We start from the raw sequence: 17,579 nt of genomic DNA on the forward strand, positions 1-17,579 counted from the left end.
ACTTTAAAGGATTATTTTAAAGTCTGTGCTCCATCTCTAATTAAAAAACACTCCAAAATGTCAGCATTATTTCATAAGAGCAAGCAAATGATCTATTGTGCCTTTGCCAAGTCTCTGCCACAACAATTCAAAGAAATTTCACTGCCCTGATCTCGTGACATAATGTTATTATTTCCCTCTGCCTCAAACGTTGTACATTTACTACATATTAGCTTGCAAGTTGCAAGTAATAAAATGTACTTACATAGAAGAATGCACTACAACTGTAAGTTTCCCTTTTAATTGCACCATATATTTCAGAGTGTACAGCCACATTAAAAAAAACTTTAATTATAACAAAAAGGAACGTGAAATTGAGTATTATTCTGATTCTCAGTCAAGGATGATCACAATAAGATTGGAACCTAGTTATTGTGAACCTAGTCACGCATTAGGATGTTGTCAAATGCTTCAAAGAGAAAATCTTTTGAAATACAATAGCATGTAGCCAAACATTCTGCACGCAGCATAAATAGCATAAAAGAAACAGAAACATAAAGCAAGTATTATAACTGAGAACAGCAACAAAGCACAATGCAAACTCACGGAACAACACCTTATTATCCACTGGGATTTTACAGCCTCAAGGTCTCAATATTCAGTAACTTCAAAAACCAACCATTATGTCGTTTTCCATTTCTCACATTCCCTCCCCATGTGAATTCAAGTCTGGGAGTGAGATATTAAAATCAACGCAAGATACTTTCTCCCATTAAATTCAGTTCAATACATGCTTGTTTACAAATTTACCAAATGCATTTTAAACGATTCATGCCTGGAACAAGGGCATCACTGGCTCAACCAGCATTAATTGCCCACCCCAAATTGCCCAGAGGGCAGGTAAGAGTTAATCGCACTGCTGTGGGTCTGGAGTCACATGTGGCCAGACCAGTTAAGGATTGCAGTTTCCTTCCCTGAAGGATATTAGTGAACAAGATGGGTTTTTCTAACAATTGGCAACACGTTCACAGTCATTAGACCTCTTAATTCCAGATTTTTAATAAAATTTAATTCAAATTCCATCATCTGTGGTGGCGGACTTGAACCTGGGTCCCCAGAACATCTGTCCCTTTAAAACTTTTAAAAAAAGACTAATATTCAGGACAAAATATTCACTGCAAAATCTGACAAAGAAAACTTTTGTTATTCAGTCCAACACAAACACACTCAGACCAAGCTTATTGTAACAACAGGGAAATGTTATTTACTGGAACTGAGCTTCAAATGATTAGTTAAATAAATTTCTCGCTTCTGTTTTCCAAAGCTCAAAAGAAAATCAAAAACCTGCCTTCTTCCTCCACATCTACATGATTTGACATCCAAGAAAATGTACAGCTATTCTGTTGTGATTACAGTTGGACATGAAATGGCAGTTCCCCATGTCCTTTAAGGAAAACAAACAGCATCCAATGCAGCTCAGTTTTACAACTTCACAAGGCGGTACAGGTCAAGCTGAGTTGAGGGCTAGTTCTTTTGTTTGTCATTGCACTCACTGAATCAATGAAACACCAACGGCTTGAAACAATAGCCACTTGTTCATTAAGACAAACTGCTGAATTTGAAACAAATGGCTGATGATGAACATCAGCTACAAGGAACAACTCTTCAGGATACTTTGAGATGCAGGAGTGGATAAAACTGAACAAAGCCACAGTTCTGAATGATTTCCATTACCTGCGAAGCAAATTATCAAAGTTAACTTTTGCCTGTGCAACACAAAGGAGAGTAAGAAAAACTTTCCGTTCACCTCCCGTATGAAATGTTGGCTATTGGCAGGAAACACTAATCAGTGAAACCACCAATTACATGCTTCATTATAACACACCATTTGGACTGGTTGCCAAACAGCCCATTATAATGATCACTTTTGCAGATTCCTGGCAACAACCAATATTTTATATGCACCACAGATTGATTCTTTCATATATCTCAAGGCAACAAATGAAGGGCAGGCTTAAGACAAACGTTACTAAGTTCTGTAGTTCTTTGTGAAAAAAAACAGCAGCTGCAACAGGCTGTCAAGAAGGTCTGTTAAGGAATGGCTGCTGGGTTCTTGCAATACAATCTACATCTTTGATACAGTAGATCATATTCTGACGACAATGAAACTTTCAGTCAAACTCATTATTTTTTTAAAAATTCTCTTGAAGTGTTTCCATTTTTGCACAATTTTAAACCTTGAATATCATACAATATAGTTTATTTAATTTTTCATATTGGTGAACCAAGTTAAAACAAAAACATAATTCTCTTGGGCAACATATCTCTTATCAGATTATGTAATGTTGACACATTTAGTGTTAATTACTGCAACTCCAGTTCTACAAGAATGGTTTCCCCTCTGCTGCTTCTCAAGGAGCAACAACAGCAATGTGTGCCACGTTTAAGTGTAAACATCAAGGAGACTAGAGGCACAGATTTGTAATCTAAAGGATACAAAGGGAAGCTGCTCGCACTTCTGGTTCAAACTTTTATTTCTACTTTACACAAACATTAACAGCATATACATATCACAGCTCTTCTTGAATTTGAGGGAACTACAATCAACTCTATAAAAGTTTCCATATAAAGGCTATGTTTGCACATGGGAGTTAAATAATACTTTACAATTACAACACCACAGTGAAATAAATTGGTGATGTCCTTATAATATGCTTGATGTTCGTCAAATACATACCTCAAAAGGAGATTTCACTGAGACAGACATGATTTCAGCTTAATCTCTTAGGCAATGATGGGAGAGTGCATAAATGGTGCAGTTTCTCCCATTTTCCTAGAGTGTCAGCATTTGGTAAGGTTTTAGATATGATCACTTATTCACTAAAAACTCCTGATGTGAATAAAGCAACAGGTTAAATTACATTCTCTAGGCTACATGTTAATGAGTGTTTCCTTGTTGAACCACATGCTGATCTCTGTTGAGATCGTAAGTTTAAATTGTGCAGTTTTGCACACTCTCTATCAGGATGTTCATCTGTTAAGAGCCTTCAGGAAAGTGTAAAATGCATTAGGAAACGTGGATGTACAAAGGATGCCCTTGTACACCAGTCAGATGCAGTAAGCAAATAGGAGGCAGATTTATATTGGTCTTTATCACAAAAGGATGAGTTCAGAATTGGGGATGCCTTACTACATTGATACAGGGCTTTGGAGAAATCATACCTGGAGTACTGCATGCAGTGTTGGTCTCCCTATCCGAGAAAGGATATACCTGCCAGAGATACTGCAGTAAAAATTCATCATACCATTACTGGGGCTGGTAGGACTGTCCTATTTGGAGAGAATGATTCAACAGGGCCTATATACACTGGGATTTAGAAGGATGAGAATGGATCTGATTAAAACATATGAAACTGTAATTGAGGAGACACTAGATGCAGGGAAGACGTGTTCCCACATTTCAGAGTCTAGAACTATATAATGTAGACTTAGGAAATGGGTAGACCATTTAAGACAGATCAATAAAAACTTTCTTCACTCAAAAAAAGTAATCAATCTGTGGAACTCTTTACCACAGAAAGCTTAAAAATAAGAATATAATCGAGATAGACACACTTTTTTATTTTCAAAGTATCAAGGGGTATATGTAGAAAACAAGAATATGACATGACAGATGAACAGCCACAATCCTAATGAATAGTACAGCAGGCTGAAGGGGCTGAATGGTTTACTCCTGCACCTAGCTTCTACGTATCAAGAGCAACTGAGACCTTGGATTTATACAAGACATCTAAGAAAATAACTGGTTTTCATTTAGGAAATGAACATGGAGGGGAAGCATGAGTCTAACGCTTATAATGCAGAATGACAGATGCAAGGAGGGTATTTTATTCAACTGTAGGTAAAAAAAACAATTAGGCCAAGCATAAGTGCAAATATTAGAAATTGCCTCCTTTTACTCCCCCAAAATAAGCAATTTTACACTTGTTAATTGCTTCCAAAGAGAGATCTGTAATTCCATAGTGAAATAAAAAGCTGATTAATATATTTTCATTGTCAGTTAAAGACAACTTTGACTAAAACATCAGAAAAATGTATTTTTTTCTTTGGAGAGGGCAGCTGAATGGACAGGCAAGACCTAACTGTAATGATGTAACCCAAAGACTGCACTCTCCTCGAGTAGCATTTTCTCAGTTCTACACTGAAGCAGCAGCCAAAGGTGCATATGTTCAAGACGTGGAGAGGGACTTGAACTCTCAGTTTCCTAACCCAGAAGGGGAGAGTGCTACCATTGAGCAAAGCAGATTAGATTAGATTAGATTACATTACAGTGTGGAAACAGGCCCTTCGGCCCAACAAGTCCACACCGACCCGCCGAAGCGCAACCCACCCATACCCCTACATTTACCCCTTACTTAACACTATGGGCAATTTAGCATGGTCAATTCACCTGACCTGCACATCTTTGGACTGTGGGAGGAAACCGGAGCACCCGGAGGAAACCCACGCAGACACGGGGAGAACATGCAAACTCCACACAGTTAGTTGCCTGAGGCGGGAATTGAACCCGGGTCTCTGGCGCTGTAAGGCAACAGTGCTAACCACTGTGCCGCCCATAGATATTCAACTGACAAAACAAAAAAAATTATAAAAAAGTAATGGTACAAAATGGCACTGCAGAAAAAGGATCATGCAATGTGAACAAATGCTCCATGGAACAATGGTTACGGAGGGAAAGCAGCAGGTTACAAGAGAATGGTAAAGTTGTGGGAACGAGTAAATAGCTGGTATCAAAAAGTACATTAATTAAACTTTGAGAAAATTATACTGGATCACTGGATAGATTACAAGTGGTCTATAGGACTGGTAATGATAGACAAAATAGCTTTTCTCAATACACATGACAGAGTTGGGACACTGAAGCATGTCTTTTTCATATATAAATTTATACAAAATATAGTCCATACTATCTACTTCAAAGACAATACCTGTCCTGCTTACCTGCTGTGCGTAGCCTCGAAACATTGGATTAATCAACTTAATGCCATGGGCAAGGCTTGTAGGAACAACATAACTAGGACTGCACAAGAAAGAAATATTATTAATTGCAGTGACAGTAATACCAGTCAGTCAGTCAATCTTATTAGTGACAATTAAGTCTCTTCCAACACTGTATATTTACTTTGATCTGATACAGAGGAACCTTTATTATCTGGCATTCAAGTATCGATTATCTGGCAAGGTCCTGATGCTTGGCTAAACTATGTTATCCGACATTGGATTACCCAGAATTTGATTAACTGAATGAAATAATCCCTGCCCATGTCCTTCGGATAATTGTGGTTCCTCTGTACATAGTTAAGTGCAGTGCACAAAGAAACATAGTGGCCATGTAATTCTAAATCTGACAAATTCTGTAGATTATTAGAATATATATCAACACTTGCCAAAGGAAACACACTATTTCCATTGGGTTGAATATTTTCCACAGCACTAAAATTCTACAAGTCAACAAAAAAACTTGGAAGGAAAATAAACAACTCAGTCACCACATTTTGAGTTTCTACTTATTAGAAGGGTCAACTGCAGAAAACTGAACACTTGCCTTTGGTCATTCTAGCCCAGGGATTGCACTAAGTTAGGATAGGTACAGCACAAGTCTAAATAAAATGCCACTACGCTGTTCCTACAATGGGTAATTGCAGAAAAAATGCACAGTTTAATTACAGAAATTCTCACATAGACAATTTCCCTGAACAGTGTGTTGGCTCAGCTCTAATTAAAACTGGGTTATGAACATGTGCTGGAGAATGTGTCAACTGAAGTTGGATTGAATATCATTAAGTGCATTTCACTATGCAATGTTGCCAGTCAAAATAAATTTTCTTTTTTAGATTTAACTATAAATTCCGGCTATAAAAACAATTTAAAAGAAGAACTTCACTATCATACAGAAAAGAACGAACACACCAAGGGAGTGCTTGTATCACTTAGGCTAAAAATTGATTATGCAAACTGGCAGAACTTTACAGTAGTAGTTTGTACAATATCCAAAACACTCGAGCATATTGCATTATTCCAACATATTCTGAAATTCTCCACAAGACTTTAAAAAATAGATTGGTCGGAATGAGCGTTGGCAAGTAACCTTTTTTTCTCAGTGCGCATCCACTAGTTGTCAAAACCACCAGGTGAAATCTGCTCAACTGACTAATTGCTTGCACAATCTAAACAGGAACAATTCCTTTTTTCAGAACTGTATCCTCATGCATACGAAGAGTGACAGACTGATTTAAAATATTAAATAGTCTCCATTCATTCTGATGACATTTAAGTTGCAAAAGCCATGTGACAGCACAAAAACACATTGAATTCAACCAGCAACATTTGCTTACTTTTCTAATCTTACAGCAATACTTCAGCATTGCCACCTCTGTATGAATATGAATTTATCTTTATTATGGTACAGTACATACCGTTTTTTGTGCCAAAGCTCAGAGATAAGTTTCTGGTAGCTTTTACAAAGAGCTGGTTTTTTGTCTGTACGAACCAAACCTACACACTCCAAGAAGAACTGGGTGAGTGGTGGGCTGCAACAGAAAAGGGATTTAGAAATTGATGGAGGATAACTGACTTAAAATCACACTAAGTGTCATCATTTCAGTCCAGAATACTGATTAAAGACCACCAGCTTTAAAATTTTCAAAAGATTCAGATGCCAGAATGAGTTATTAATATAGCAAATTGCAGTTTAAATGCAGAAAATAAGCCGAAAACTAAGTTACAAATCTTTATCGCAAAAGTTTATTTGTAGCATTTTAACTATACATCCAGTCAGTTGATGAATAAGATGAAACCGTGCAGGAGGGTGAACAGGCTAGACTCTCCTGCCTAAATTTGCAGCTAAAGATGGTCTCAGGATTCATTTAGCACAGGCACAAATATATTACAGGCATGAATGAGGAAACAAAATTTTCCATCAACTTCTTTTAAATTTATGTTCATAAATACTAACTATTTTCTATAAAAGTGACAGTCTTGTAGTGTTTGATTGTTTTTAGTTGCATATTAGATTATGATGCGCTGTCTGAAAAGGTGGCAAAACAGATTCAATTGCAGAATTATATTGAAAGGGAAAATGAGTGGACTAACGAAAAAGAACTAGCACAGATCTGAAGGTTGGAATGGTCTCCTCCAGTGCTGTATTGTTTTGTGTGACATGATTCTTATGGAAGACCCCAACTCAAAAATGTTGTTGCACTCAGGAAACCAATGGGAATGGAAAATGCATTTCCCATCATCAGACCCTTCTCCCAGTCTCAGGAACTAACATTGGTACTGGATGAAACTTCTGTCAGAAATAGGTCATACATTGGTTCATTTTTCCAGGAAATTTAACATGAACAAGCTAGACTGTGTAAACAATTTGCCTACCAGTTGGACAAAGCCTGTAGAGCAGCATTCATGTAGCAAGAGTTTCCGATGTTCTTCATGCCAGTGAGCCCTAGTAGATACATTTGAGGAGAGAAAGTGAATTAAATGAACTCCCAGAAGTCAATTTTGGGGGTGCCAAGACAAAACATTTTTACACAAATTGGGTGCATCTTCATACTGAAACCTTTCTATTGAGGCCAAAAACTAATTTATAACACCAAGTATCTACTTTAACAATTTTTTTTTGCATCGCAGGCATTCTATACAACCTGCATTCCTTTTACCTCTTGGTTTCAGTTCATCCTCCTCAGATTCTGATTCTCCCTCATCTGCAACAGCAATGGGAACAGTTTTGAATGGATAGTTGCCAAGCGATAAGCCAGAGCCCTGATGTAAAACAAAATTGTGCCTAGTTACTACAATGCTCTTGGACAGAAATATTAAACCCCCAAATACTAGTTAGCATTATTGTTTAACAGCTATATTTATACTACTGACAGACTGAATACCAAGACTACAGCTATGACGTCCAGCTACCTTGAAATTCCTGACTGAAACTGTACCTCTGAGAAAGTTAAATAACTCAAGTAATGAAATTTACTATGTGAAAATAAAATCTGATACTTCAAAATAGCAGCACTAGTCTCACTACTATTATTTAAACAGTCATCCAAACCCTATGCATTACCTGCTCTGTTGATCTGCTTGACAATGCTGGGCTTGGTGCAATGGATCGTTGTTCCAGGAAAACTTCCTTCTCACAAGCATAACACCATACTCGGAACGTAGTCAGGTTCACGGTCAAGTTATGCTTCTTAGCCTGCAGCAGGAAAAGCAAAGATTGGTGTGCCTGACAAAGTAATGCAAGTGGTGGAATCTCAGAAGGGGGAAAACTGTCTCAAGTTTGCTTGAAAATAATATTTTACAAAAGCACCAAAACAGTCTGCATTCCCTCAGCACATTTGACTGTGTTATTTTACTGAAGTCGAACAGATGCTTCTGGCTCCCAAAGTATCCCTCCAACCCAAAGTGCAGAGACTTGAAAGGTCATTTGTTTCTCCCCTCCATATACTAATACTTTTAGTTTAGTTTAAACAAAACCACAATTCAATATAAAGAGTTTCTACATTCCATATTTTTGCCCCCAAACCCTTAAGATGTCAGCATTCTTTCATACCACATAACAACAACAATTGTCAAAAAGACAGCTTGGTGACCTCTTGAAAAACAGACAGCATTTTGAATGTATACTCTAAAAATTGGCATCTCCAGTGAGATTTTCTATCTTTGCTCTTTTTATTCTTTTAAATTCACTTATTGCAGCTCATTTTTAGCTAGGTTTTTAGTCTTATATCCTCTTTACAGATTCTTTTTATCCCAAGTTTCCACTCTCTTTTTGAATCATTGAAGTCTGGGTGCTAATTGTAAGAAGCATATAGCAGACAAAACAAGAATGGCATTAATCATAGACAACATGGCAGAGATTCTAAATTCTATTTAAGAATTAATTATTGAATATGGTGATTGGAATGCTAACAACCATATCTAAAATATTTAAGTTTAAAAACCATATTTAAACTTCACTGAAAAGAATTCTTACGAGACCTTTGTATCCAAAGCTCATTACCTCTAATAACTTAAGTTAGCAACAGTCATTACAGAAGTTCAAATCTCAGGATGCAATGAACTTTGATCAAGACACTGAAGACAGCACGCGGTTACTGGAAAGTAAGTTAGAAAGTAAAATAAACGTCAACTCGTATGGCAAGACAGCTAACACCACAGCTGCTTCCAGTCAAATCCAGTTCCAAGGCTATCTAACACTTAGTTTATCAGTAATACTGGGATCAAATGTTGAACGTTTTTGGCAAGGTTACAAGAATGGAGAAGAAACCTGTGAATATGGGGAGAGAAGGGAAAATGATTTTTCCACTTACTCCCAGCAATAAAGACATTCTCCTTTGGAAAAAAACATCCATGTGGTCATATTTTATGGAGATGTCTACAGTGTAATCTATCCCCTGCTTTCGTACTAGAGGAACAGTGGAAGAAGACAATTTTTTCCTTTCTCTTCATTAAGATCATAATTACCTGTGAATGTGATGTGCTGTGGTCAACATATGACTCCCCACATCCTATGTAGGAGCAGCCACTCTGTTATAGAAGAAAAAACAAAGAAATAAATACAAGCAACACATTACCTTTTGGAAGCACAACTAAAATGGCACAAAAAGAAATGATCAGAAAATGAAAAATAATGCATTAATAAAATGTCTAAAATCAGAGTTACACTTACTTTGATCTCCCAGTAGGTGTTATTTTCCTCCGTAACCAATTTATATTTTAAAATTCCAGAATAATAATTATTTACACAAGCCCCAATGTTATCTTCCCAAATTCATTATATGCATTGAACTACCAAGTTGGAAGAATAACCAGTTCACACATTTCTACCATCATTCTTCCTGGAACAGTCAGAGACGTGCATTCCTAAGCATCCTTTAGGGTTTAAAACTGGTCTCCTGAATATATGCATCATTGTTGGGATCAGTACATTGATCCTTTTTCTCCAAGGAGAGAAAAAAACCTGAACATATATTTATCCACAATTACACACAAAACAGATTTCCAAATGCTTGAAACACGGCCTTTCACAAGAAACCAACCTTCCTGGCCTTAAACCAATGCAGTATAAACTTCAGCATATGAATGCTCAACATATGTTTATGTAAAAATGTGAAGGACGAAACCAGAGTACAAAGGGACCTTGATCAGAGGGCCCATGGCAGAGGAGTGGCAGATGAAGTTTAACTTAGATAAATGTGAGGTGTTGCACTTTACTAAGGCAAGGTCAGGACATGTACAGTTAATGGTAGGGTCCTCCCATTTATCTCTCAGCCTACCTTCCACCATCCATCCACACCCCCCACCACAACACCCTACCCCCACTTCCATTTATCTCTCAGCACTCCCTCAGCCCACAAGCCTCATTCCTGATGAAGGGTGTACGCCCAAAATGTCGATTCTCCTGGTCCTCGGATGCTTCCTGACCTGCTATGCTTTTCCAGCATCACAATCTCAACTCTGATCTCCAGCATCTGACGTTGTCACTTCCTCCCTGGATAATGTTGTTGAACAGAGATATTGGGTGCAGGTGCACAGTCCCTCACATGTGGAGACACAGGTAGACAGGGTGGTGAAGGTGGTGCTTGGCAAACTTGTCTTTATACATCAGAGCATTGAGTCTGGAGTTGGCACAATACTGTCATATTGTGGCAGTACCTAACATTGGTGAGGCCACTTTTAGAATACTGTGCTCAATTCTGGTCTCCCTACTATAGGAAAGATGTTGTTAAAACTGAAGGGGTTCAGAAAAGATTTATAAACATGTTGCTGGGATTTGAGGGTTTGAGTTCGGGTGGGGGTGGCTGAGTAACCTGGGGCTTCTTTCCTGGAGTGTCATAGGCTGAGGGGTGACCTTACAGAGATTTGTTAAAATCAGGAGTAGAATACATATATTGAGTGAGTTCCTGGGTTAGGCAAGTCCAAAACCAGAGGGCATAGGTCTAAGGTGAAAGGGGAAAAGATATTTAAGGGCCCTAAGGGACACCTTTTTCAAGCAGAGGGTGGCGCGGACATGAAACAAACTGCCAGAGGAAGTGGGTATAGTTACAACTTTTAAAAGGCATCTGATTGGTGCATGAATAGGAAGGCTTTAGAGAGATAGGGGCCAATGCAAGGAAATGGGACTAGATCTTTTAGGATATCCAGTCAGCAGACAAGATGGACCACAGGGTAAATGGAGAACAACTATGGAAGCCCAAAGTGTAGGTAGATTTAGATATTCTAAATGATCAACAGAAAGTTAGTATGTGGATTTAATATGCAATAAAGATTAATGGAATGGTATCTGCATAAAAAAGAGAAATTGAACATAAAAGCAAGAACATAAGAATTAGAAGCAGAAGTACACCATCTGGCCTTTCCAGTCTGCTCTGCCATTCAATAAGATCATGGTTGATCCTTTCGTGACCTCAAGTCCACTTACCCGCCCTCTCACGGTAACCCTTAATCCCTTTACTGTTCAAAAAATTACCTTAGCTTTAAAAACATTTACTGAGGAAGCCTCAACTACTTCACTGAGCAGGGAGTTCAACAGATTCACAACCCTCTGGCTGAAGAAGTTCCTCCGCACTTCAGTCCTAAATCTGCTTCCCCCTAATTTTGAGGCTATGCCTTCTTGCCCTAGTTTCACCTGCCAGTGGAAACATCCTCTCTACTTCTATCCTATCTATTCCCTTCATAAGTTTATAAGTTTCAATAAGATCCCCCCCCATTCTTCTAAATTCCAATGAATATAATCCCAATCTACTCAGCCTCTCCTCACAAGCCAAATCCCTCAACTCCAGAATGGACCTAGTGAACCTCCTCTGCACCACCTCTCGTGCAAGAACATCGTTTCTCAAGTAAGGAGACCAAAACTGCACACAGTATTCCAGGTGTGGCATCACCAGCACCATGTACAGCTGCAACATAACCTCCCTGCTTTTAAGCTCAATTCCTTTAGCAATGAAGGACAAAATTCCATTTGTAGTGATGTTATACATCAGTTATACAGGGCCATACCGTAACGCTACGTGCAACCTTGGCCTCCTTATTTAGGAAAGGACATAAATTTATTGAAGATAGTTCAGAAGGGGTTTATTAGATTGAAGTTATGAAGTCTTATGAAATTAGGTTGGCCAGGCTGGGTTCATTTCCACTTGAGTTTTGAGGAGTGATTTGGTTGAATCTTGATTAAAAAGATCCTGAATGGTCTTGACAGGCTGAATATGGAAAGGATGTTTTCTCTTGTGGGCCAGTCCAGAATAGTGGGAACTCTTTTTAAAAAAAATGAAAGTCACCCTTTCAGGGCAGATGTAGAGAACTCCCCCTCCCCCCAAAGAAATTAAGGGTTGGAGGTGAAAGCGGAATTAAATAAAACAGATCAACCGTGATCTTACTGAAAGCTTGAAACCCCATACGATCTACTCCTGTTAAATGCTTGATCGCCACTGAAATTCTGCATGAAATTATTTCCTATGAAAACATAATTCAAAAGTTGTTACTTCAAGCTCTGGCAACAAAAGAAATGTATCCCATTTAGGAACAAACAGCAACTCCTAGATTGATGCAAGGGCACAATATCTGAACAAAGGCTGTAGTTAACTAGGGACAAAAACATTGTTGTCTTTTTAGTCTGCAATTTTAAAAAAATATATTAAGGTACTTCTGCAAGCATAGAAATAATGGTTACAATAGAAACTACTTCTTACCTGAAGGCAAGCCCACAGATTTGGTCCACCAACACCACATGACTGACATGTACCCTGAAAAACAAAATAACAATTAAGTGTAAAGCCTGTACAAGCTATGAACATAATTAAGAAGAAATGCTGGGACAGCAAAGACAGTGAAGTCTAATACTGAGTGCGCATTCTACGTCCCACACTCTGAGGAGCTTGAATCATCCCTGATGCCTGAGGCCTTAAGGACATATCTGCCATACAGGGCATGTGGCATGCGGTGAGAACACCAAAAAAACCCAGAAAAACCAATTAGCTCTCACACACACACCAATCTATTTATCCACTCGTACCTCTGTCCATTACGTTATTGGCAGCAATGACCACTACATAGGATTTTAACTTCACAACAACTATTTTCACTTTTAGGACATCTATAATTTTGCTATGTGGTTCTATCACTCTAAATGAGATGGATTCAGAAAAGAACCAGCAGCTCAAAACTACAAATACTTCCAAATGGTATGGGTCATCAGCAGTAGAATTTCACTCCACCACAATCTGTAAACTCAAGGTCTGGAATATCCCCTACTCCACCATAACCAGCTCCAATTAGAGTCATAGAGGCGTTTAGCATGGAAACAGACCCTTCGGTCCAACTCGTCTATGCTGACCAGATATCCTAACCTCATCATGTCCCATTTGCCCAGCACTTGGCCCATATCACCTTCCAATTCGTATATCCATCCAGATGCCTTTTAAATGTTGTATTTGTACCAGCCTCCACCACTTCGTCTGGCAGCTCATTCCATACACTCACTATCCTCTGCGTGAAAAAGCTGCCCCTCCGGTCCCTTTTAAATCTTTCCTCTCTCACCTTAAACCGATGGCCTCTAGTTCTGGACTCCCCCACCCCAGGGAAAAGGCCTTATCTATTTACCCTATCCATGCCCCTCATGACTTTATAAACCTCTAAAAGGTCACCCCTCAGCTTCCGACATTCCAGTGAAAACAGCCCCAGTCTATTCAGCTTCTCCCTATAGCTCAAATCCTCCAACCTATCCTTATAAAGGAGGAGAAAGTGAGGACTGCAGATGCTGGAGATCAGAGTCAAGAGTGTGGTGCTGGAAAAGCACAGCAGGTTCAGCAACATCCAAGGAGCAGGAGAATCGACGCTTTGAGCATAAGCCCTTCATCAGGAGTCAAAATCCTTGTAACTCTTTTCTGAATCCTTTCAAACTTCACAACACTCTTCTGATATGAGAGAGACAAAAACTGCACACAATATTCCAAAAGTAGGCTAACTAATCTCCTGCATAACCACAATGAGACCTCCCAACTGCTATACTCAGTGCTCTAACTAATAAAGGAAAGCATACCAAATACCTTCTTCGCCATCCTATCTACCTGTGACTCCACTTTCAACAAACTATGAACCTGCACTCCAAGATCTCTTTGTTCAGCAACACTCCCCAGGACCTTACTGTTAAGTGTATAAGCCCTGCTTTGATTTGTTCTACAAAGAATATTGAAGGAATGCTGGAAGAAGAACCAGGCATAATTAAAGATGAGATGCCAATGTATTGAGGTTACTTCTCAGGGCTACATGCACATTAAACAGCAGAGGCAGCATGTTTAACAGAACGAAGAAATCCCACAATAAACAGATCAAAGCAAAGCTGTGCTACCCTAATACATCCAGTTGCAAATAATGGTGGAGGATTTAAAAAACTGTAAGAGAGATCTAGAAATCAGTCTGTGCCTGTAAAACCTGGGCTGATAAGTGGAAAATTACATTCAGGCCACACAAATGCCCATGTCCATCAAGAAAATCTAACCACTTTCAGCTTTATAGCCTTCTGGACTCAATTCAAACTGAACAATTTTAGATCATAATTTCTAATCCCACTTTGTTCGGCTTTTCTTTGTTGTTTTGGTCTTCTCCTCGTTTCACTTACATTTCCTTGACTTTTTCAGATAGCAGCAATTCAGGACTTAGCAATTCCACCTCCTCTCAACTTTTGTTTTTTTTACTCATCCCATCATCACTTGCTGGCCTCACATGAAGAAACTTTTGGTCATTTCATCTCGCCTGCCCTTTGACCCTATCACAGCTCTCTAGTTCTCCACCCCTCAATTCCAAAACCTAAATCATCTTTAATACAGTAAAATCAAAATTCCCTGCCACTGACTAGAACTTTACAGGACTAGATACAAAAACATGGGCCAAAAGAGCACGTTAGTATTTCTCCTATTTCCCCCAAAGTCTGTCTGCTACATGCAAGGCACTGTAGGTTAATAAAGTTCTCTCCACTTCATGAAATTCAATGTATTGCAATGATAAGGCACGTAGCATTACAAAGCATTATGAAGGTGGTATCACTGACAGCAACATTCAGAAATTGCATGTTAATAATTGTGACTCTAGAGGTTTCATTATTTTGACAGCATAATAATCTCAACCTAAAGACTGCAGAGGGACACTTACAAACATTAACATGTGGCCATCTTGGGGAATTTTCGGATGCCTGTCTTCTATTCTCCTGTCAGATGCAGAAAGGATAGTATTCTCAGCAATGTCCCCCAGATTTATGTCTGCACCTGAATTTAATTAAATGGCTCCCTACTGAGACCAGGGGGCCAAGGTATTGATAGAAAAGAATTGCCATTTTAAAATAAGTTTAAAATTCTTTTAACTCCTGAACATGATTAAGATTGTTATGTTTGTCAGTATGCTAGAATTTTCTTACCTAGGGCTCTCTGCAATTTAAAATCTTAGATTACATGTCTTAACCTCCTTCACCACTGATTAAATAATGCAGGAATTTTATTTCATTCAGCTTATTGTATAGATAGAAAATAATCAACAGCTAAGGCCTCCTGGATAGGTTAAACTGTGTTAGTTACTTGAGAAATCACCTCTCCCTCTTATCTAAAACCCTTCTGGGATTGTAACAAATATTTAGATTTTTTAAGAATGCAGCTACTGCACTTCAATTAAAACTTAGTTCATTAGAAAACTGAAGAGCCAATTATCAAGTTTTTCCTTAGTGAAGAAAAGAAGAACTTTATCATTAACTAAAAACAACAAAGTGACACCATACTTGCTCACAGGTAAGGTGTTCAAAAGGGATAGTTAAAAATTCCCTAGAGGCTTTGTAGTGTTACATTCTTAACCGAAAACCACAGTTCTTTAATGCTGACTTGTATCCTCAGCAATAGTATAATTTATGTTTGAAGGCTTGGTGAACAATTTTCCCAATTTGCTTTTTGACCAGGGGCTGTATTCTGACAACAATGTGAGAAACGAGCAGGGGTAAGAGAGAAATCTAGCTTTTGTTGTCACAAATCCACTTCTCCTCTTCTGATCCAAGATAGGTGGCACAGTGGTTAGCACTGCTGCCTCACAGCGCCTGAGAACCGAGTTCAATTCCTGCCTCATGCGACTGACTGTGTGGAGTTTGCATGTTCTCCCAGTGTCTGCGTGGGTTTCCTCCGGGTGCTCTGGTTTCCTCCCACAGTCCAAAAATGCGCAGGTTAGGTGAATTGGCGATGCTAAATTGCCCATAATGTTAGGTGAAGGGGTAAATGCAGGGGAATGGGTCTGTGTGGATTGCGCGTCGGTGTGGACTTGTTGGGCCGAAGGGCCTGTATCCACACTAAGTAATCTAATCTAAAAGCTGCTCAAATATAATTCTGTGGGTATTCTGAAGGCTGGCTTCACTGTCTTTTCAAGCTTGCTAACTGACAAAGTCCCCCTCCCAACACAATAAAACCAAAGTCCCCCTTGTCGTCGACTACCACCCCACCAGTCTCCGCATCCAATATGTCACCCTCAAACACTTCTGCCAACTCCAACTAGACCCCACCCCTAAGAACACCTTCCCCTGCCCAACCCTTTCTGCCTTCCACAAGGACCATTCCCCTCAACAGTCCTTGGCTTGCGTCACTCTACCCACCGAATCCCCAGGTAACTTCCCCTGCAACTGAAAAAATACAAAACCAGCTGATACACCATCCCCCTCCCCTCCATCCAGGGCCCCAAACAATCCTTCCAGGTGAGACAAAAGTTCACCTGCCTCTCTTCCAATCTATTTTACTACATCAGGTGCTCCCGATGTGGTCTTCTCTACATCAGGGAGACAAATGTAAACTTAGGGAACAGTTTGCCGAGCATCACAGCCGGGCCCCCAGGGGCCAAACAGACCTCCCAGTCACCACCCATTTCAATTGCCCTAACCACACCCTTTCCAACATGACCATCCTTGGCCTCTTCCTCTGCCACAATGAACCATACCATATATTGGAGGAACACATTTTCTGCCTGGGCAGCCTACAGCCCAGAGGACTCAACATTGAGTTCTCCAATTTCAAATAACCTCCCTCTCCATCCCCGACTCCCTTCCCAGCTCCTCTTCCACCAGCCAGATTCATTTCTCCCATTGACCAACCAGGTCATACCCATTACCTGTCTTAGACCATAAGACATAGGAGCGGAAGGCCATTCGGCTCATCGAGTCCACTCCGCCATTCAATCATGGCTGATGGGCATTTCAACTCCACTTACCCGCATTCTCCCCGTAGCCCGTAGTCTTCACCTATCTCCACTTCATTACTCTGCCCCTGTCACCCCCTTTATCTGTAGCTCCCCCCATACCCACCCTCAGTACTGATGAAGAGTTACATCCAAAATGTTGACTTCTCCACCTCCTGATGCTGCCTGGCTTGCTGTGTTCTTCCAGCCTCCTGCTTGTCTATAACTGACAGGTGGGCCTTTTGTCTCTCAATGTGCAAAATTATGATACACTTGAATTAAACAGGAGATGGGAATTTCTTGGCACTGACACAGCTAACTGATTTTGATGCCTTTAGTTAAATGGT

The 17,579-nt window shown here is 39.5% G+C and overlaps 1 protein-coding gene across 1 annotated transcript in view; it reads right to left on the reverse strand.

Moving 5' to 3' along the window:
- Window positions 1-17,579, reverse strand: part of usp20 (ubiquitin specific peptidase 20) — a 61,805-nt gene that overhangs the window by 33,862 nt on the left and 10,364 nt on the right. Inside the window, exons 3-9 of the mRNA XM_043720515.1 lie at window positions 12,729-12,782; window positions 9,505-9,567; window positions 8,102-8,233; window positions 7,698-7,800; window positions 7,414-7,483; window positions 6,456-6,569; window positions 4,981-5,059 (exon numbers count right to left, since the gene is read on the reverse strand). Of these exons, the coding sequence (XP_043576450.1) occupies window positions 4,981-5,059; window positions 6,456-6,569; window positions 7,414-7,483; window positions 7,698-7,800; window positions 8,102-8,233; window positions 9,505-9,567; window positions 12,729-12,782 (615 nt within the window). The remainder of the gene's footprint in view (window positions 1-4,980; window positions 5,060-6,455; window positions 6,570-7,413; window positions 7,484-7,697; window positions 7,801-8,101; window positions 8,234-9,504; window positions 9,568-12,728; window positions 12,783-17,579) is intronic.

Source organism: Chiloscyllium plagiosum, chromosome 30, assembly GCF_004010195.1.
Source record: "Chiloscyllium plagiosum isolate BGI_BamShark_2017 chromosome 30, ASM401019v2, whole genome shotgun sequence".
NCBI lineage: Eukaryota > Metazoa > Chordata > Chondrichthyes > Orectolobiformes > Hemiscylliidae > Chiloscyllium > Chiloscyllium plagiosum.